Genomic DNA, 23,002 nt, shown 5'->3' on the forward strand with positions numbered 1-23,002 from the left:
TGCTGCCTTCTGGGGCTGGTCTGAAGTAGTTGTGTGGAAAAGGCCGGCTCATGGGCTTGTAGCTTGTTCAGTCTCACAGCACTCTGTGCTTAGCAAGGCCCCTAGCTTGACTTAATGCTCTGCTGCTGCCATCTTGAAATTTTTTAATCATTTTTGAACAAAGGGCCCTGAGAGCTATTTTTATTTTTCACTGGGCTGCACAAATAACATAGTCTAGCTAGGGAGATGGGGCTGGAAAGGTGGGTTCAGCCAGGTTGTGAAAAGCATTATTTGTCAAATATGAGAACATCTGGCTTTATTCTGGAAGCAGTGGTGAGCTCTGGTAGCAGAGGATAGAAGGAGAACTGGAGAGGCTGGTGAGACCAGGGGGCTGGCAGTCTAGCGCGGGAGGCAGAGAACATCATGCTGGAGCAGACCCGACAGGTCCGAGAGCTATATAACTCATGCTCCTGGGCAAATGGGCAGGCCCTGGGGACTGAGAATGAAGGCGAAGAAGGTGGTTGGAGATGGCTGAGGTTTCCACCTAGGCTGGAGATTCCACTCACAAACAGGAATGCAGAGAAAGGAGCTTCTAAGCCGTGGCAGTGAGGCAGATGTTTTGCAGGAGTGGGGCGAGGCCCTTTCCAAAAAACCCGGAAATCTCTGGTGGGACAGCTTGTGGAAACACGCACCACAGCTGCTCAGCTGCAGCAAATGACCTGCAGATCAAGGTTTCTGTCAGTATCGAGAGCTTCGCTGGAACAAGTATTCATCCAAAAATAAACTTCCCGTTCTTCCTGTTTTTATAACTTGCCTGTTTCCTCCGAGTTTGAGGCTGGTCTCTAGTTCCGTGGGTTATTAATCTTCAGAGGATCAAGACCTCTATAGAACTATTTCCTGTACATGTTTATCTACCCAGCCCGAAATTATTTTCTCCCAATGATAAGAGAACTTTTCCATACTGGTCTGTCAGACTTGAGAGATTTCTATTACGCACCCCACTAAGTAAGACTAAACCAAAAAAAAAAAGCCATCGGAACCAGAACATAGGAAACCCAGGTAACCGGGGGTTGTGGCCTTCAGAGGGTTTTAATGGGTTCTCTCAGCCCATCTCCTGCAGGTGAAGGTGGCTTTTTTCTTAGCAAGATTCCTTGGGAGATAAAGCGATAGCTGCAGAGGGGCTGATTTAAGGAACTCTCACATGCCCTACCGAATATCCACCGTGGAATAATAGCTCCAGAAATATGTCTGCTCCTTTGAAGAGCTCGAAATACCTCTAATTGGGCTGTAATTTGCTCTCAGAACACCTTCCAACCAAACAGGGGCCCTGCCCTTACCCCCCTTTCACAGACAAGGGAATTGGACTGCACTTGTTGCTTTTTTTTTTTTTTTGTTGCTCATGGCTGTGCACAAAGGAAAAGAAAGAAGCCATGTGGAAGCTTTGGCCAAGTTCAGACCCGGTAGGCAAATAGACAAGCTGGGTTAAGTAGGTGTGGACATTCAACTTACCCGCCCCAGTTCACCTGCCCCTCGGAGCCTTTCCTTCCCCTACTTTTTGTGCTTACAGATCCGAAACTAGCAAGCTGGTGGGTATTTTAAAAATGTAAGTCTTCTTATATGATTCTTGCACAGGCTTTGGTGACCAGGCTGCGTGGGTGGCGGCTTGTGCGGCAGCGGAACTTGGCGGGAGGCCAGATGCCTTTTACTGAGGCCTGGCTGAGGCCTTCCGAGGTGGGGCTGGGATGCCGCATTTTTCAAACAGCACCACCACAAAGCACCAGTCCTCCCCCTTGGCGGTTCAGGTGACTCAATGGGCAATGACTGCAGCAGACCACAGCCCCCCACGTGAGATATGCACTGTCCGGTACCGTAGCCACTAGCCACCTGGGCACTTGAAGCGAGTGAGTGTGGGCTGAGATGTGCCGTAAGTGTAAACTACATATCGGATTTTGAAGACGTATGAAGAAAAAGGATGTAAAGTAACTTATTCATATTTTATTTTGATTACCTGTTGAAATGAAAATATTTTAGATATGTTGGGTTTTATCAAATATAATTAATTTCACCTTCTTTTTAATTACCTTTTTTAATGTGACTACTAGAAAGTTTAAGGAGCCCTGGTTGAGATCGACTCAACGGCAACGGGTTTTTTTGGTGGTGTGACAATTAAGCACTTGGCTGCTAACCAAAAGATTGGTGGTTCAAACCTACCCAGCAACTCAGCAGGAGAAAAACCTGGTGACCCTGTGGGGCAGTTCTGCTCTGTCACATGGAGTCACTATGAGTTGTAATTGACTCTAAGTCGCCTAACAACCACTGGAAAGTTTAAAATGACATTTCTAAAGGACAATGCTGCTAATCCATACTGTGAGTGAATTAAGCTGCCAACTGTGGCTTCGAAGCAAATACATTCCCAGAGGCAGGGAGGGTGGGAGAGCAACCTCCTCTCCCTGGTGGCCTGGCTGAGGGGGTGACCCACCCCTAACAGTAGACTATCTAGGGCGTTCGGTGGGGCATTCTGCTTCTAAGCAAAGAGTTAATAATTATCAACAGCGGGAAAAAAAATTTAAACCCTTTCAAAAGCACTCTTCCTGGCTTAATTTTTTTCTTAACCTGCTTTGCAGACCAACCTCCCTCCTGGAAGCCTTGCCTTCAGATTCAGAACTCTTGCCCTCCGTCAGCGTGGGACCTGGGGAACTGGTGGGGTCTAGAGGGACTGTTCTATTTTGTTGTCTCGTTTGTTCTTCTGCCCGTAGGCCGGGTTCACCAGTAGCGGCTTTTCATCCTTCCCTGCCAGGCCAACTCAGAACTGCCCGAATGAGACTGGGAAGCCACTATTCAGACCAGCTTCCCCTCCCTCCTTGCTTTGGAGTGGTTACTCAAATGTAAACATACTTTGGGAAAACATGAGATGGATGTGAATCTTAGGAAACTCCTGCTTTGAGAAGTACAGAACCACAACTAACCTCCAAATGCCAGGTTAGCAGTTCAGGAAAAACGGGGGAAATTCCACTGGTATTCAGATAATTCCCTGTTGCAAGGAGGAGGTTCACATTGACTTCAGAGGTCCAGGAAGAACCTGGTGAATTGTATAGTTCTCGCTTGCCAGAGGATATGACATTAGGGATATTACACAGTGACACTTCTCTGCTCTCTAATCAGCCAGCAGAGCAGCTTGACACTGAGGCACTCCGTGTCCTTGTGCCACATTTTGTCCATCCTGATGTCTGTTGTAATTTTGGACACTCAGCATGGTTGCCGTTATGTGCTATTGAGTTGATTCTGGCTCATAGCGACCCTATAGGACTGAGTAGAACTGCCCTGCAGGGTTTCCTAGGATGGTGAGACCTTGTCTCACATACTTTGGACATGTTATTAGGAGTGACCAGTCCCTGGAGAAGGACATCATTCTTGGTAAAGTAGAGGACTAGCAAAAAAGAGGAAGACCGTCAACGAGATGGATTGACACAGTGCCTGCAGCAGTGAGCTCAAGCATAACAATGATTGTGAGGATGGCACAGGATCGGGCAGTGTTTCCTTCTGTTGTACGCAGGGTCGCTATGAGTCAGAACTGACTCGATGGCACCTAACAACAACAATCTTAACAGGAAGCAGCTCTGGTGGCACAGTGGTTAAGTACTTGGCTGCTAACCAAAAGGTTGGCAGTTTGAACCCACCAACTTCTCCGCGGGAGAAAAATGTGGCAGTCTGCTTCCGTAAAGATTATAGCCTTAGAAACCCTCTAAGGCAGTTCTGCTCTGTCCTGTAGGGTCACTATGAGTGAGAATCGACTCGGTAGCAATGGGTAATCTTTATAGGAACAGATCATGAGATCTTTTCTCTGGTGGAGCTGCTGGTGGGTTTAACCAACCTTTATTAAACGCTTGCTGTATATATGTGCTGTGTGAAGGTTTGTTTTTTTTAAAACATGTATTTATCAGTTAATTGGCATAGCTATCTCTGAGATACCCCAGAGTAGGTACTGTTGCAAATGGAGACACTGCAGTTTAGTAAGATGAATTAAGATGTGCAAGATGTCATAGCTGGAAGTCGGAGGGGCAGGGCATGGAACTCGAGCTGTGTGACTCCAGAGCCAAGTGTTCGACCATTATGGTGTCACTCTGAGCTGCCTAGACCAGCCCGTGTATTTGTCATTCCGCTCCGCACACACGTTTGTTTATAATTCAGACATCTGCTGGTACAGGCTGAGACAGGACACAGGGGAGGGGTTAAATTCTGCCTTGCTGAACCAGCCCAGCTAAGAGTTGAGGAGCACTGTGAGGGCCTCTGAGCTCTGCTGGGAGGACTCCTCCGGTGTGGCTTTTGCAATACTCATGTTGCAGAAGCTTCTCCCCACGTGGCTGCTGTGTCCAGCCTGGAGGAGCCAGTCCTGTCTCGAAAGATGTTTGATGTGGCCTCTCCAGGGCACCTTGTCGATGCCATATTGGACAGAGGGCAGCTCTACAGCTGGCTGGTTACACTGGTGAGGTCTGGAGATGAGCAAAATGGTTAAGAGCCATGTGCTCTGGAGTCAGATTGCCCTTCTGGTTCTACCACTCGATGGCTTTGTAGACTGGGTTGTTCACTTCTCTGTGTGGTAGTTTACTGAGCTATAAAATGGGGATAATGATAGTACCTATGTCATGGTAAGGAGCCTGGGTGGTGTAGATGGTTTGCAATCAGCTGTTGACCTGAAGGTTGGCATGTCGAACCCACCCAGTGGCTCTGCGAGAGAAAGGCCTGGCAAGCTGCTTCCATAATGATTACAGCTAGAAAACCTTATGGAGCATTTCCACCCTGACACATAGATGCCGACTTGATGGCAGCTAACAACCAACAACCTCAAAGTACTGCTGTGAGAATTAAAGAGGATACGTGAAGGGGTAGTACACTCAGCACATGGTAAGCATCAGGTAAATGCTAGCTAACATTTCATTTTGATTGTCATTAATGCCATTTAATGAACCATGGTCATATAAAATATAATAGAAGATACATGACCATGTGGCTTGAATTTTTTTTGCCGGAGGCGAACACACCAGAACATACGCCTTGAAATGAATCTTGTATCTTCTAAAGCCATGGCCTCAGAAGTCTCCACCCTCGTTCTGATCTCACAGCCATTTGCTTGAAACTTTTTTAGAAGCTCTTTTAGAACAGTTTTCTGAAGAAAAAAAGATGGTGGGAGGCATACATGGTGATACCGAGTATTCATTTCGTGGAGTAGCTTTTGATTTTAGAAGTGGCCTTAAGTTAATTAGAGCAAACTTAGGGAAGAGCAAACTTTGAATCCACTTTAAGTTAAAAAATGGTGCTTAACTAAAAAGTAAGGATTGATTTTTTTTTTTTTTTTTTAACATTACAGCTTACTCATTATAAAGACTACGTGTGGAGGCAGTTCCAAAGTAAGGGTTCCAAGTGGCTTTTGAGTTGGGATGGCATCTTTGGAAGACTGGTAGAGTCTCCCAGGGCATGAGCTTTAAGGGCAGAGGCTTGGAGGATGACGAGTGGGCAGTGTTGACTAAGATCTATAAGACTGAGTTTTTTTAGTAGAAATTAGTCTTATTTACACCTACTGTATTAAGGAACACTGGCACTGAGTTGGCTTTGCACTGGGGCCAGTAGCAGAGAAGCCTCTGAATATCCAAGGAGTAGAGGTCAAAACCCAGCTTCTGCCCTAAGGTCGCTGGCATACCAGGTCTGTTAACGCCTTGTATATACAGAAGTTGAATCTCAGAATGTAGGTATGCAGCAAGGGAAAGGCCCTCGGGGTGGTATCCACAGCAGGGACTTTAAAAGCTGGGCATGTGAGAAACATCCATCCTTCTCCCATGCAGTCATGGACTGAACAGCCTGAGTGGCTAGAAAGCAACACCCAGCTGGGGCTCATCTGGGGTGGTGGAGAAATGCAGGTCCCCATGGAAAATGATGCAAGAAAGCTCAAGCTCACGATGACTAATAGTTTCATCCAGGAGGGCTGGGCAATCAACAAGTAACCTTTGGATTCATATTTCTTGCAGATGGAAGTGGGAGGTGCCGTGTTCAATATTGTAGTTGTTGTCAGGTGCTGTTGAGTTAGCTCCAAGTCATAGCAACCCTGCGCCCTGTCCTCTGCCACCTTCACAATAGTGAGTATGTTAGAGCCCATTGTTTCAGCCGCTGTGTCAGTCTATCTCATTGAGGGTCTTCCTCTTTTTCACTGACCCTATAATTTTCCAGCATGATGTCCTTCTGCAGTTATTGTACTTCTTGTTAATGTGTCCAAAGTGAACTCTAAACTGTGTCTTGGAGGATATGGCTGTGGAAAGAGCATGGGACTTTGGAGTTTGGCTGGGTCAAACTCTAGCTCTCTATCACTGTGTGGACTATAGTGTAATAACTAGTTTTACCTGGGCCTCATTTCTCTCATCTGTCCAATGGGCGCACAGTTACACTTCAGGGTTGTTGTGCAGGAGGGTCAGAAGAGTTACATATATGAGGGGACTTTACAGATGTACACCTTCCACCTCTCCTTAGGCCCTGAGAATGACACCAGAATTAACCCATTGCCACAAGGAATATGCCACCTGCCCCAGGAATATTTCCTGCGTTCCTTTGTGAGGTGATGCTTGCGCTCCAAAGAGCCAGCTCCCTCTGCTTTGAATAAAGCCAGCTGTTAGGGCTCCAATACTCAGCGGCTACCACAAATTAAGCTGCCTAAGACCCTTCATGTTCTTAACACAGGAGGCCTTTTTTGTAGCCAACATAGGCTGGTCTCATTAGCAAGATGCATATTAGCAAAGGAGAACAAAGAAGACCAAAGATACAAGGAAAAGATTAGTCCAAATGACTGATGGACCACGAGTACTACAGCCTCCACCAGACTGAGTCCAGCACAACTAGATGGTGCCGGGCTACTACCACTGACTGCTCTGACAGAGATCGCAATAGAGGGTTCCAGACAGAGCTGGAGAAAAGTGGAAAACAAAATTGTAACTCACAAAAAAGACCAGACTTACTGGCCTGACAGAGACTAAAGAAACCCTGAGAGTATGGCCCCCCGACACCCTTTTAGCTCAGTAATGAAGTCACTCCTGAGGTTCGCCCTTTAGCCAAAGATTAAACAGGTCCGAAAAACAAAACAAGACTAAAGGGGCACACGAGCCAAGGGGCAAGGACTACAAGGCAGGAGGGGACAGGAAAGCTGGTAATAGGGAACCCAAGACCGAGGAGGGAGAGTGTTGACATGTCGTGGGGTTGGCAACCAATGCACAAAATAATATGTGTACTAACTGTTTAATGAGAAGCTAGTTTGTCCTGTAAACCTTCACCTGAAGTACAATTTAAAAAAAAAAAAAAAAAGATGCATATTACCAGTAACCGCTTAGGTGGGTAAGGGGAAAAGGTCAGACAGTGGGATGCCAGATATGAATTGCAATCCTGATACTGATAACTGGCATCTCCCATCTGGATTTAAATTAAGCCCAGCTTTTGGTTTTAATCTATCATCAAGTCCCTAGCTTTTACCCTAGGCCTACCATCTTCCTTGATTTCACAAAGTAATTAAGGGAAGCTTGGCCCTGACCCCGGACTGGGGGCCCTGGAGAGACATGATCAGGCCAGGGGGGTTAGAAGAAGACTCAGCAGAGGGCATCTGGCTGCTACTGTCGTCTCGCGCTTACCCCAACTTCCTCCTGAGCCACCCTCTTAGGCTCCTAGAGCAGTACTTCTCATGCTTTGCAGTACATTAGAATTACCAGGTGGAACTTTTAAAAATTCAGAAATTCAGGCTGTACCCCCAAGTCAGGCAGCCGTTAAAAACTAACAACAAACAACTCCCCAGCATGTAGCCAAGTTTGAGAGCCAGGGACTTAGTAGATGGAATGAAACATCTTCTGTGCTATGACTGACATGCTTTCGTGTGGCCACTAACTCTGTCCATCTGTGGATTATCTGGGGCACAGGTATCACCCCATGGGGCTGAACTGTCAGCTTTGACCCATAGCGAGGCCTCAGTGGCATACAGCCATCATAACAGCTTTTTTCCCCCTTCTTATTATGAAATGCTTTAAACGTTCACAGAGATAAAGAGACTAGTATAATGCAGGAGTCCCTGAGTGACACAAATGATTAAGTGCTCGACTGCTCAGCTGAAAGGTTGGCAGTTTGAACCCACCCAGAGGCACCTCAGAAGACAGGCCTGGCAGTCTACTTCTGAAAGGTCACAGCCTTGAACACCCTCTGCACGCGTGGGGTCACCATGAATTGGAATCGACTTGGCGGGCAAGTAGCACCAACAACAGTATAACGCAGTCCTGTGTACTCGTCACCTGGCTATCACTCATGTTTCCTCTGCTCCACCCCACGGCCAGCACATACCGTTTCATTCATAAATCCTTCAATATGTATCTGTAACAGATAAGGGCTTTAAAAAAAATTGCAGTACCATTACCACACCTAAGAAAATTAACAGTAACTCCTTCATATCATCTAATACCCAGCCCATGTTTGCTTTTTTCCAGTTTGTCTCAAAAATGCCTTTATACATTTGGTTTGTTCCAGTGAGGCTCCAGACAGGTATTAGTTCATTTTTAATCATTTGACTATGACCCCAGGGTAGTGAAACCACCACTGTGTGCACACAGGCAATGGTGCACGTGCATGCCTGCAAAGAGGTGGAAATGGCACTTGGCTCAGCTAAGGTTTCCATGCACGGTCCCTCTCCTCCTTGCCTTCCTTTAGCCCTTTAGGTGGGACTTCGACCTGTTGCAGAGGAAATGCTAATTGAGGCTGAGCCACAACCACTTCTGTGTTCTTCTGCCTGGAGGCATGTTCTCTTTGGTAAACTTAGAATAGAACCTTCAGGGTGCTTGTGGAAAGAGTAGGTATGAGTCAGCTCCTGGACAGCTTAGAATTTCCTGCTCCTTTGTAAGAGGCGGTGGCTGGGACTCTGGGGACTCACCTGAGTTGTGGGCTCTGATAGAAGGACCAGCCAGCACCAACCAGCTCAGCCCTGCCTCCCGGGGTGCAGATGACTCTGTGCGGCTTCACCTCCAGCTGGACCTCTAGGTTCAGTCCAGATGGTGACCACAGGAGAGGGTTACTTTCTGCCCTCTGTGGTGGCACCAGCCACTTTACCATCACTGCTTTGACACAGCATCTCCACTCTGTGATGGAGTGCTGTGCAGGTTTCTTAAAGGGGCAGATACCTGCATAGCACTCAGGTTGAGTGGGTGGTGAGACTGGAAGAGAATACAGAGAATGGGCAACCTGAATCTTTGACCTCTGTCTAACTCCTACTGCAAATATCTGAGTGCCTCCTACGTATGCATCATAGATTTTCCTAACCTAACAAATCAAAATCTTATTTTTCTGTAGCCATATGTTATTGTTTTAGAAGGACTTTGTTTTGATTTCTTGTGGATTTGCAGTTGCAAGGTGTCCTTCCTTCTGTCACCATCAGGTCGTTACAGAGCAGTCAACAAGCATCTTAATGTATAAAAACAACTCTAACGTATAAGATGGTTCATCACAGGATTTTTAAAAAATTAATATTTTACTGTGTTTTAGGTGAAAGTTTACACTGCAAATGAGGTTCCCCTTTAACAATTTTTATACAGATTGTTCTGTGCCATTGGTTATAATTTTTACAATATGTCAACATTCTCATTTCCATTCTGTTTGTTCTGTTTCCATTGATCTAGCTTCCCTGCCCCTCCTTGCCTTCTCATCTTTGCTTTTGGATAAATGTTGACCATTTGGCCTCATGCAGTTAATTGTTTAAGGAGCACATTACTCATGGGTGATATTGTTTATTTAATAAGCTAATCTATTATTTGGCTGAAAGGTGACTTGCAGAAATAGCCTCAAATTCAAGTTCAAAGGTTATCTTAAGGGCACAGTCTCAGGGGTTCTTCTAGTCTCTATCTGTCCAGCAAGTCTGGCCTATTTTAGGGATATGAGTTTTGTTCTACGTTTTTTTTCCCCCATTCTTTGTGGGACTTTGTATTGTGTACCTGGTCAGAATGGTTGGTAGTGGTAGCCAGGCACCATCTAGTACTTCTGGTCTCAGGTTAGAGAAGGCTGTGGTTCGTGTGGGCTGTTAGTCCTATGGACTATTTTCTTCTTTGAACCTTTGATTACCTTCATTCTCTTTTGCTCCATACAAGTTGAGACCAATGGTTGTATCTTAGATGGCCACTCGCAAGCTTTTAAGACCCCAGATGTTACTCACCACTTTAGGATGTAAAATGTTATCTTTGTTGACTACGTTATGTCAGTTGACTAAGTTGTCCCCTGAGACTGTGGTCCCAAGCCTTCTAACCCAGTAAACTAATCCCAAGAGTTGTTTGGTTATGTCTAGGAACTTCCGTAACTATGCCCCCTCTGTGGTTTGTTCTATATACCCACCCGTTGCCGTTGAGTCAATTTTGACTCACTACGACCCTATAGGATAGAGCAGAACTGCCCCCTAGGCTTTCCAGCGAGAGGCTGGTGGATTCGAACTGCCAACCTTTTGGTTAGCAGCCGAGCTCTTAACCACTACACCACCAGGGCTCTGGTTTGACATGTGGATATATATGCAGCTAACGAAAAAGTCAGAAGTTCTAATCCAGCAGCTTCTCCTTTGTAACCCTGTGGGACAGTTCTTATAGGGTCACTATGAGTTGGAATCAACTGCACGGCAATGGGTTTGGGTATTTTTGGTTTATGTTCTCATAAGGCAACTGGGTGGGACAATTGGTTAAGCACTTGGCTACTAAACGGAAGGCTGGTGGTTCGCACCCACCCAGAGGTGCCTCAGAAGGCAGGCTTGATGGATGATCTGCTTCCGAAAACCCTGTGGAACAGTTCTACTCTGCATACCAGCTGCATATTTGCATAAGCCCTGGAAGGATACACAAAAAACTTTAAAAAGTAATTACTGTTAGGTTGTTGGGTGGGGCAAGGAAGGAGGCAGATGGGATATGATGGGAGTATACCTTTTTATATTTTGATTTATGAATCGTATGAATACATTACCTATGCAGAACAATTAACTAAATTTAAAAGAAAAAAGCATCATACTTAATTGTGCAAATACATTGACTTTCTCATTCCCTAGAAAATCTTGTTTTATAAACTTCTGACCACTGCTTGTCTGCACTTGAGAAAACATCCCGGAATCTGCTCCAAGGTGGACCTCTGAGGCTATAACTACCCATGGAATGTCTACCATATTCTTCCCTGACTGGCAGCAGATTATAAATATTTGGTTCTATTCTGAAGCCCATGAGCGTCTCCCCTTCCCTACCCTGACATAGAGACTCAGCTGACAACATCTCAAGTTTAACTGTAAGGGACGGGAAAGGAGTGCTAGCCTGTGTCTTCCGGCACAATTAGCTGTGTCTTCTGAGGAGGAGGCTGAGTAGTGGGAGGAACCATGGGTCTTTTGCATATCTGTTGGCATCCTGTCTGCCATATTGTCTTGTGTTTGTATTTATTTTCAGCTTCTACTGAGTGGTAGCAAAATCCCTTTGAGCTGAACTGGTCCCACCGTGTTAACTTGGAATGTTCAAACTTCAAGACCATGGGGCACATTCAGAGTATTCACGAACTTCTTTTAGGGCTCACAGGAAACATACAGTGAAATTCGTGGAACTCTTTTCTCCCTCTTGAATGGAGAAAGAGGGCCTGAGAGGATCTTTGGGGGAGACTTGACACAAAGAATATGTGGGAGCAAACCTTGTTTAAAAGTGTTCTGAAAAATGAAATTCAAGGACACTCAGCATCTATTCTTAGTCCTGCCACAAATGTACTTTTTCTATTTTATTCTAGTTTGTGCATTTGGGGCTTACTCCTTGCTTTTTAGTCTGCAAAAGAGGTGGAGCCCACATCCATCATCCATACCCCTCTTGTTATCCCTTAGCTGTCTGCTACTTATTTAAATGAAACTTGGGGCTGTGTGTTTTTTGTTTTGTTTTTTATTTTGTTGTTGAGAATATACACAGCAAAACATAACATCAATCCAACCAATTCTACATGTACAATTTAGTGACATTCATTACATTCTTTGAGTTGTGCAACCATTCTCAGCCTCCTTTTCTGAGTTGTTCCTCCTGCATTAATATAAATTCACTGCCCCTTAATGTTCCTGTGTAATCTTTCAAGTTGCTGTTATCAATTTGATCCCGTATAGATAATTCTTAGAAGAGCATAGTGCTCAAGGCAGACATTTTTGACTAGTTAAGGTAAACTATTGTTTGGTTTTAAGAAGACATCAGGGGATATTTCTGGTTTAAAGTTTATCTCAAGGCAGTAGCTTCAGTGGTTCATCCAGCCCACATAGCTCCAGAAAGTCTGGAGTCCGTGAGAATTTGAAATTCTGTTCCGTATTTTCCCCCTTTTGATCAGGAGTCTGCTATAGAATCTTTGATCAAAATGTTCAGTAATGATAGCCAGGCACAATCCAGTTCTTCTGGTCTCATGGCAAAGAAGGCATTTGTTCATGGAGGCAATTAGCCACACATCCCACATCCTCCTCCTACTCCTGACTCTCTTTTCTTCCTTTGTTGTTCCAGGCAAATAGAGACAAGTAGTCATGGGGGGATTGTGTTTTTAAATGGCAGCTAAGCGAAGAGTGGGTAAGCCCTCCTCAGTCCCTTTTCTTCCTTGAATGAGCACTACAATGAGTACTGTTCTAGGGGTGAGTACTAATCAGGTTGAGGTTTGATCAAGGACTTGATATCTCTCCTGCAGGTCTCCGTCTCTTTTCAGTAGAGCTGATCACACAGTAAAAATCACGTGTGATGGTAGCTACCCTTGAGAATTCTGTAGGAGACGAGCATACAGTCTTTCACCTTTCCCTCCAGCAGCAGGAGGGATCATTGTTTTTGTGATGAAGCACCAGATAAAGTAGTTGGCTAGCACCTACAGTCATGATGAAAGATGAGTATGTAGCAGCTCATCTTTAAACACTAAAATCACATGGAGTGGCAAGGTACAGGTACCAGGAAAGGCTCATGGACAGTGGGTCTCCAGCCTCGGCCAGCTCGGGCTGTGTGTTCATTGGGAAGAAGGACCCCTACTCTCTTTAAATGTTCTCAACTCCCTGCTTCCTTTCTCTGAGTGGGTGTTGTTAAATGTGGAAGGTTAACTGTGCATACCTGCACCTTCCATGTAAGACTACATTTTAACTACTACACAGAACAGGGTTCTTTGGTGAGGTACTTTGCGTACCCGTCTTCTCCCCACAGTGTGACGTTCAAAAATTTAAACATTGTTTTGTGACATGGGTTGCAATCCCCTCAATACGACAGCCCCGGGATCCCTGTGTCCATTCGTCCAGTTTTCTTTTCCCTTCCTGCCTTCTTGTCTTGCTTTTGCGCAGGAGTTGCCCGTTTGGTCACCCAACAAGTCTTGTTTATGACCACTCTCAGGTTCCTGAGAGGAGGGGATACTTGAAGCAAATTGGATGCATCCCAAATGTTCTTTCTCTACATGGCATTTAGGTGAGCCCTGGGGAGGAAGTTGAGGCTGAAGTCAGGGAGCTGTAAGGCTTACCTGATAGCTTGCAATTTGTTGACCAAAAACCAAAACCAAACCTGTTGCTGTAGAGCCGATTCTGACTAACAGCAACCCTGTAGGGCAGAGTAGTACTGCCCCCATAGGGTTTCTAAGGAGTAGCTAGTAGATTCAAACTGCCCACGTTTTGATTAGCAGCCAAGTTCTTAACCACTGTGCCACCGGGGCTCCAATTTGTTGAACGGGGAACCCTAACTCAGGTTCACTGGCCCTCTTTTTAAATTTCTACTGGAACTGCAATGCTCATGGCAGAGCCAGAAACAACTTTCAGAGTAGTGAGTAACTTTGGCTACCACACTGATGATTTCTTTAACCTAGAGTCTGAGAATTCTAGTCCAGGTAAATATTCTAGACATGGTCATTCTTTTCTTGTTTTGAAATCATCTCTAATCTTTTGCTTTTCAGAAACCAAAAGTTAACAATATAACAGAAATTAGGGGTGATTTTGTTTTTCACTGGGTACCTAATTCTTAGTAAGGAGCAATGGACTTGGAGTCAGAACTTTTGGGCCCGGTTCTGACTCTTTCAGCTAAACTTGAACAAGGAGCTTGACTGCTAGCCTTAGTTTCATCATCTGTCAAGTGTGGTTGGTCTAGAACTAGATGGCTCTAAGATCTATTTTAGAATTCTAGGCTGCTCTTTATTTATTTAGTCAGTTAATATCTAAGGTACGTAAGGCGTGAAACCCATAAATTATTATTTGCCCCTTCTGGGGAGCTGAACTAAAGCAGGAAAAAAATACTGCTAAGTCCTGCACACAATACCTTTTATGTTTATCAGGAAGGAATAAGTAGAAAAACAGGAGAATATTATTTCCCGGCCTTTTTTTTTTAAACTGGACTCAGTGGTGAAGAATACGCTGAATTAGCAAACATCACATAACTGTAGATGCCTATTAAAAAACAAAAACGAATTGCTGTAGAATCGATTCTGACTCATGGAGTCCCCATGTGTTAGAGAGTAGAACGACCCCATAGGGTTTTCCTGGCTATAATCTTTACAGAAGCAGATCGCCAGCCCTTTCTTCTGCAGTGCTGCCGGGTGGGTTCGAATCACCAACCTTTAGGTTAGTAGTGAAGCACAAACCATTTGCACCAGCAGAAATGCCTGTAATGGTCTTCAGTTCTACCACCCAGCTGTCATTTCAGGTGAATGTTTTTCTTTGCATTTTCTAAATTTTCCGTCGTGCACTTATTACCTTTAGTAATAAAGGGAAAAATGCACATTATAAAAGTTTGCTACCACCTATCTGTCATTTTCTCCCCCATGTAATCTTTGTCTCCACCCCCTGTTTAAACCAATAAAGGTTAATCTGTATTTGTCTGTTGAACGAATGAAAGAAACCCAGTCTCCCAGGATTTGCTGTAAAAATTTTTTTTTTTTTGATATGCTGAGCTATAAAAGTAAATAAGAAAAGCTATCTGAAGAATCTCAAGCCCAGTGCAAAAATGACATGGAAGTCATTACAAGATGCTGTAGTCGTGGTACTGATTGCCACAAAGAGGCTGTTCTGGAATCCATTTCCCCATCCCAGCTCCTTGTCTGGAATAAAAGTCCTATGAAACTCGAAGGCGTGGTGCTTACATATGATATAACCATAGCTAATGTTGACAGGACTTGTTGTCGCTGACTAATGCTTGTAAGGAAAAGCCAGTTCTAGCATCGGGGTGAGACCCGCATCCTTTTAGACTGGTTTGTTAGTTTAGGCTGTTCTCTTACATCCAGGGTCAGGAATATGGCTTTGCCCCCCTATACCTTGGTCTTGATCCACCAGTGTTGTCAGCTTTCTTTCACTCCTTTCTTCTTGCTCTCCCTGCTGGCCTCTGGCTCATTCCAGAGGCTGTTGGTCAGTTTAGAGTTCTCCCAGGAACACGGGGTCTCCTGCTCCCCCCTTGTCAATCTAGAGACCGGAGGGTTGTTTGGGTCCTTTTCTACCTTCTTCTCTGGCTACTTATATTATTAAACACTTTGTGTGTTTAGTTGTTACCACTCTATTCCTTGCAGAATTTTGGAGCTTTAAGGCCTAAACTAGCTGAAGCCCTACATTTTCTAGACAAGGAAATTGAGGCACAAAGAAGTTAAGTGAAGCTGCCCAAGGTTATCTAACTAGTGGCAAAGCCAGGCCCCATGCTACTGTTTTCAGTAAACTGAATTTCCAGGATTTCATAACTCCAAATGTTTGTTATTTACATAGGTGAATGATTAAAGAGTATGACTGTGAGTTTTTTTGTAGCCAGCGTCAAGGCGATAGATTTCTAAAGGCTGCTCCTGGCATTAAGCAGCCTTTGAGCAGCTACAACTCTGATTCTGGCTTGGAGGCAGGGAGACAGCAGAGCAGTGGGCTGGGCGCCTGTGGAATGACAGGCTTGGGTCCGGACTCTGCAGTGATCATCACGATGGGAGTGCATCAGGAGGAGCAAGCCTGCCAACCTTGAGCAGATTGCAAGCACAGACCTCCCTGTTCGGATGTTAAATGCATTAACTGGTCACCCGTCAGGCATTCCCCATCCCCCATTTCCAGGTCTTGAGCCAACCCAATCCCTTGAAGTTAAACTTCCACCCCTAGATCCAGGTTTGGTTTTCTCTCTGCAGCCAAGGCCTCTGGAGAAGCCAGGCCTTGCCCTGTTTGGTCCTCAACACCCCTTCTCTAGACTTGAAGGAGAAACAGATCTCAAAGACACCTGGCCTCCAGCTTGTTCATATACACAGAACCCCGAATGTTATAACCATTACCTTTTGCTTGCTAATCAAGCCCATGGCCCCTCCCTAATTTCCCAGAGTGGCTTTCCCACATTTCTGATATATTTCAGATCCCTTCTCTCCTCTTATCAGTCCTGCCCTGTTTGTGTAATATCCTGTGCTGATTATTCTCAGCCCTTCCATTCTCATCCATCCTGTGCTGGAGACACTCACTCAGGCTGTCCAGACTACATCTGTCTGCTAGTTCAGCCTCCATCTTTCATCCGCATAGGCCAGGAACAGCATTTGTGGGCGCAATGCTATAACCACACCGAGCGCCCCACACAATGTGGGCACTGGACGAATGTGAGCCCCCTTCCCGTAAAGCCACCTGGATGGAATCTGTAATCCCAGCCCGGAAACCTCTTCACTTCATAGGGTCTCTTACTTTAAAAACTCTGCTTGGAATAATAGCCCTTATGCATTTAATCAGGGCAAGTCTTCTGGCTCTGGCCGAACCAAACATCCCCAAATTAACCACGAGCCTTGGAGAGAACCTGATTTTACCACTGTGCCAGCCAGTTAAACTTTAAGAAACACAGCCGAAAACGGACTTGGCTTCAAGTGAGATTTGTCATTATGCCTACAATCTTTGAAATCCTGCTCTCATAGGTAACAATAGAAATCATCTGCTTTCCCCCACCCTTCCTTTACTATTCCCCATCATTCACTTAGGCATGTCTCTATAGAATCCACTTTAACTTAGGCATGTCTCTATAGGATCCACTTCCGGGCGATGTTGATATTTGCCAGTAAGGCAACAAGTGACCACCAGAAAGACACTGTGTGTATCTAAGTATCAGATTTAATCTCTGTCCAAACAGCTGGCTGAGACTTTTTTTTTTTTTTTTTTTAAAGAGAACTTAACTAAAGGCAGTTAGAATGGTTTCTTTTGTTCCCATTTCCTCTCCCAGAGGCCAGTCCCGTGAGTCCTTTCACCTGCATTATCCATTAATGCTGGGGATTCATTTTCCCCAAATAAACAAGCCCTCCTGCCAAAGAAGCTATGCAGCATGACTGGGTGTGGGGATGTGTCTCCGGACCTGCCAGGGAGGCGTGTGTTCTTAGTTCTCTGGGCTCCTTCCTGGGCTCTGGTCGCGGAGACAGTGTTGCTGCGGCCCTAATTTCTGGAGGCCTCTCACTGCTTTATTAACCCTGCATGTGGCTGTCCAGCCCTCTTGAAAGCTGCCTTCGTTTCTGTTTGCTCAGCTTCCTGAAGGCCTCTTCCAGATCATCTTTCACATCTTGCTTCAAGCTCTGGGGACACATGTGGTTTCCACATAATGCACAGATGTGACCTGGGGGAGGGGAGGCACGACTGTGGCCTCACACATCAGCCGGAGTCACTGGGCTCTAAAGTGAGGGCGGACCTCTTGGAGTGGGCGAGTCAAGGAGTCACTGGGGTCTGAAGTGAGGGCGGCCCTCTTAGAGTGGGCGAGTCAGGGAGGAGGGAAGGCGGAAAGACAGACAACCACCTCAGGCTCTGTAGATTTTCCCAACCGCCAGGAGACAGAGTTCTAGGCTGTGTTTTGCCTTGTAAAGAAAGCATGAGCTACAGCTCGTGTGGGCTGAATCACTATAAATAACACTTGTATATCCACTAGGGTGGTTATTAAATTCATAAAAATCATTTGAAGTAGTAGGGGTACGTATTTTCTTATGTATATGTGTGTATACATTACTTTGAAATATTTCACACAGAAGATTTGCAAGAATGGTACAAACGACTCCTCTATACCATTCATCCAGATTCCCCAGTTGTTCACATTTGACCATATTTGCATGATCCTAAAACTTTTCAGTGTTGAACTGGGACATTAAATAGAAGAGGGGACCAAAGACCAAACCTTCTATAGGGAAAAGACCTGGTTCTTCATCCACCCAAATGCCGATCACCAGAGTCAGCAAACTTTTTCTAGTTTCTGTTACAACTATGCAATTCTGCCTATGTAGCTCTGAAACAGCCATAGCATGTCACCAGATGGGGTGGGGGTGGGGGCCATAGTTTGCCTATCCGGATGATTGACAAACATCCTTATCCATGTTGTTTGCATAAATTAATGAATGCTTTGTACATGGCCAGGCTCTACACGAAGTACTTGTTGTGATCATATCATTCAAAACAACGCTGTGAAGTTATTATAGCCATTTTGCAGATAAGGAAACAGATTTAGAGATGATGAATAGTTTAAGTAAGGGCAAGGCTGGATTTTTGAACCAAGGTAGGTTGACCCTAGGCTCATGCCTTTTACCACTACACAGTACAGGTTGTAGTACTTCGTTATTTTATTATTTTTATTGTACTTTAGGTGAAGGTTTACAGAACAAACTAGCTTCTCATTAAACAGTTAGTACACATACTGTTTTATGACATTGGTTAACACCCCACGACATGTCAACACTCTCCCTTCTTGACCTTGGGTTCCCTATTACCAGCTTTCCTGTCCCCTCCTGCCTTTTAGTCCTTGCTTCAGGCTGGTGTGCCCCTTTAGTCTTGTTTTTTCTGCTCTTGTGCTTTAGGCGAAGGTTTACAGCTCAAGTTAGTTTCTCATGCAAAAATTTATACACACATTGTTATGTGACCCTAGTTGCTCACCCTATAATGTGATCGCACATTCCTGCTTTCCACCCTTGGACTTCCGGTGTCCGTTCAACCAGCTCGTGTCCCTTTCTACCTTCTCATCTTGCCTCCGAACAGGAGCTGCCCATGTAGTCTCGTGTATCTACTTGAAGTGAGAAGCACGCTCTTAATGAGTATCATTTTTTATCTTATAGAACAGTCTATTCTTGATAAAATACATCATTGATGTTTGTATTTGCTTTTAGATATTGATGTTAGCCAGTATTTGGTCTTTAGCCAAAAAGTATACATGTAAACAGATAATTTCTAAAACCCTTGTACAAATTAATACACAGCAAGAATTTTAAAATCAAGAGTCTGCTTACAAATTACAAGTTTATTGAAATTGGATGCCATGTTCTGCTGTGCTTCCGAGCCTAGTTTGCGTCTCACCATCCAAGGATCAGTGCTAAGAGATGACTATGTGTAAAGGCCTGGTGAGCTCAGAGACCAAAGACATCCAGGTTGGTTTCCAGGTCCCAACACCCAGTGTTTGCTCTGAAACCAGTCAGGCAAACCTGGGCCTGGAGCAAGCTCCTACCCAGGGCCAGTCAGCTCTTACCAGGGACTGTCAACACTGGTATAAGCTGCCAACCAATTATGCACATGTGTAAAAGTCCCCAAGGGGTACAAATAGTTTGCACTCTTACTACTACCCAGCGATGCAATGGAAGAAAGGCCTGGCAGCCTACTTTTGGGGAAAATCAGCCATTGAAATCTGTATGGAATAGTTCTACTCTGGCACACACGGAGTCACCATGAGTCAGAATCTACTCAACAGCAACTGTTTTTGTTGTTGTTGTCTTGGGGTTTTTGTTTGTTTTGTTTTGTTTTACAGGCTCCTTGGCTGCCTCTGATGGTGGCCACTCAGGTATGGTCAGGAGTCAGAGACGTGGGGTAACTGCATAATCCTGACTAGTGGTGAACGAAAAGGCATGCAGATTGACCAAATAGAAATCACAACAGAAACCAAGTTTGCATGTTTTTTGTTGTCATAATAAGTAAAGCGTGTTGTGAAGAAGACTTAGTGTAAGAGATCAGAAAAAGCATACTCCATGTCCATCACCTACAGCAATGTTTCCCAAAGCGCCTTCTTCAGGCTCCTCTGGATGGTAAATAGTAATAGGTATTGGGGAGGAGGGGCACTCTTTAGCCACATAAATGTGGGGAACGCAAGACAAGACACACTTAACAGCCTTCTTGGGGATATCGTATGTTGTTTTCCCAAAATGCCTGTTTGGCTTCTTTGTGGCGCCTCTTATAAGATTGTTTGCAAGGAACGCCCTCTGGGAAACCCTGACCCAGAGACATTTCCCACTGTTAACCATTTTGGTAAATTTTTTTCTGGTCCAAGATTTTTTTTAAACAGATGGGGGCAACAGCAACTATACCAAAAAATTCACTGCTGTTGAGTCAATTCTGAGTCAAAGCGATCCTGTAGGACACAGTAGAACTGCCCAATAGGGTTTCCAAGGTAGTAAATCTTTACAGAAGCAGACTGCCACATTTTTCTCCCATGGAGTGGCTGGTGGGTTTGAACCACCAACCTTTTGGTTAGCAACTGAGTGCTTTAACCACTGCGCCACTAGGGCTGCAACAGCAACTGTATGTTAAAAAAAAAAAAAACATTGGTGCCTAGCTGATTCCAACTCACAGCAACCCCTTAGGACAGAGTAGAACTGCCCCATAGTGTTTCCAAGGAGCGGCTGGTAGATTCAAACTGCCGATCTTCTGGTTAGCAGCCTGAGCTCTGAACCACTGCACCACCAGGGTTCCACAGTGGTTATTAAATCCATAAAAAGTATTTGAAATAGCAGGGATATCTGTTTTCTTATATACGTGTGTATGTGTTTTAATTTATCTTGAAATATTTCATACTTAAAGAAACATAGCAAGAATGTTACAAAGGACTCCTCTATTGTTCATCCAGACTCCCCAATTATTACTTTTTAACATTTGACCATATTTCTTTCTAGCTGTATGTAGATGGGGGTAATACACACTTCATTATTGCCTTTTTTTGTGTGTTTTTAATTAGTGGGGTCTGAATTAGAAAATTCTTTTAAGGAACTCTGGATTTATTTTTTTGAAAATAGTTACGGAAACTCAGATTAGGTTTAGAAGTTTATTAATTTCCCCATCCGTGCTTTGGAAGTGTGTGAAAGGTTATCACTAACTTGTGAGGGAAGGTTTTGATAAGCCTGTAGCTCGCAATCTTCATGAGGAAAGAACTGGTCAAAGCCAAGAAGGCTTCATTTCAGATCCACACGCAATCCAGACCGGTCTGGATTAGTGAGGCTGTGATTTATGTTGTGTGGAGACAGTCATAACCATTTGAAGCTTGTTGTCAGTCATGTTGGACATTGTCCTTTGGAAATTGGGGTTGGCTGAGGTAGGACCCTTTAGTTTCAGAACTGAAGAGCAATACAGCAGATCTTGGTTCTGGAAGGACCTCTGTGTCTTATCTTTCCTGTGGTGATTTGTCACGCTTTCACAATGTATCATTGTGGACAGTTTTTAAAATTGCTTCTAGTTTAAATAGTGATTTCATTTAACATACCTTGGAGCTTCCTTATCTGAATTTTTTTTTTTTTTAAGCCATGAAATCAAAGCCCTTTTCCCTCCTCAGATGGCTTAAGTAACTCTATTTGGGCATTAAGTGAGTAGAGCAAACACCAGGCCACCTTACAGAGAGACTTGGTGGAAGGGGACTCTGGATGGTGACTTACATAACCTCTGGTGGAGTGTTTCCAAAGCCATATAAGGAAGCTGGAGTCACCTCTGCTTGGTAAAGTCAACACTGAGCTCATGAATGAGGCCAGGGTTTGTGTTCTCAAAGAAAGCATAGGAAACAACCACCAGACAGTCTAGGAGGAAGGGGCCCAGGCATTTGTTCAGGGAGTTGATAAACAGCCTCACAATACCCTGAGGGCGTGTGTATCATACCTTAGGGCAGACACAACTGCAGGTCCAGCCCCCAGGCCCACAGGCCACTTTGTTGTACTGTATGAATGGTGACCCAGCCCCCCCACCCACCCGGTTGTGTGGTGTGGAAGCCCTGTATCCCTCACCCATCTGTTTTTAGGTAGGTTCATACCTAACTAGAAAAGTACCTTGTTTGGGTATAAATTAAGCCATAGGGACAGGGGGAAAATTTTTTTTTTATATTTTATTATGAAGAATTGTGAAGATACCTTAAAGAGAGAATGGTACAGTAAACCCCTATCTGTTCATCACACAGATGAATAGTTAGTGAGATTTCGTCCCACATTTCCTTCTTTTTTTCCTTTGGCTAAAATATAATCAATCCCGGATACCATTTCACCTCTAACATACTTCAGTACACCTCTCTAAAAAGTAGATATTTTATATCTATTTTATATACACAATGCTATGTAACAAAATTAAACAAATGATTAACACCTAACGAGGAAATCATTCCTGGGTGCCATTTAATACCCAGGGACCCAGATTTCAATGTGTAGTTTTTATACAGCTGTGCAACTAGGTAACCTTACTCTGTAAGAATCAACAAGGTCCATTCCTAGATTAATTCAACTGAGAGCTCAAAAGCGGGCATCTTTGCTCTCAACTGTGAACAGAATTATTTGGTTTGGGAGTGGGGGCGGGTGAACAATTCGAATTTGTAATTCTGCAGCCTGTAATCTTGGCTGTTGAGCTGTGTGCCATTGGCTTCCTGGACATTTCAGAGTATCATCAATGATTGATAACCGTAACTTACAGGAATTTTTTTTTTTTTGAAACAATATTTTAATTGGAAAAAGCATCCGTCAGCTGTCAGGCTTCCAGCTTCCACTTTTGAGAAGCAGGATGTTGAATGTAAGTAATGACACAACAGGCCTATAAAATGCGGACTAACCCTCGGATGACTCATCCAGTACAATGCAGTATATTTGTCAAGGAGGCTGAATCATATATGGGGGAAACCACTTCTCCAGCAGCCAGCTGGTTCTCAGGTCAGCAAGAGACGATCCATTTTTCTCTGAAGCTTTATAGTAGCAATAATGCTAATACCCAGCACTTGGGCTCTAAAATGTAGAAGAAATGGCATCCCCCAGCAGGTATGTGCTTACTGTTTACGTGAACTTTATTTTTCATTGT

The 23,002-nt window shown here is 44.4% G+C and overlaps 1 protein-coding gene across 2 annotated transcripts in view; it reads left to right on the forward strand.

Moving 5' to 3' along the window:
* SPRED2 (sprouty related EVH1 domain containing 2) overlaps nucleotides 1–23,002 on the forward strand; it is a 127,451-nt gene that overhangs the window by 46,959 nt on the left and 57,490 nt on the right. Inside the window, exon 1 of one of the 2 annotated variants that reach the window (XM_049857374.1) lies at nucleotides 1,575–22,962. The exons of the other annotated variant lie outside the window; for it this stretch is intronic. Within the exon in view, the coding sequence (XP_049713331.1) occupies nucleotides 22,946–22,962 (17 nt within the window). The 5' untranslated portion in view covers nucleotides 1,575–22,945. Of the gene's footprint in view, nucleotides 1–1,574; nucleotides 22,963–23,002 lie in introns of those variants that run through there. 2 annotated transcript variants of the gene reach the window in all.

Source organism: Elephas maximus, chromosome 17, assembly GCF_024166365.1.
Source record: "Elephas maximus indicus isolate mEleMax1 chromosome 17, mEleMax1 primary haplotype, whole genome shotgun sequence".
Taxonomy (NCBI): Eukaryota; Metazoa; Chordata; class Mammalia; order Proboscidea; family Elephantidae; genus Elephas; species Elephas maximus.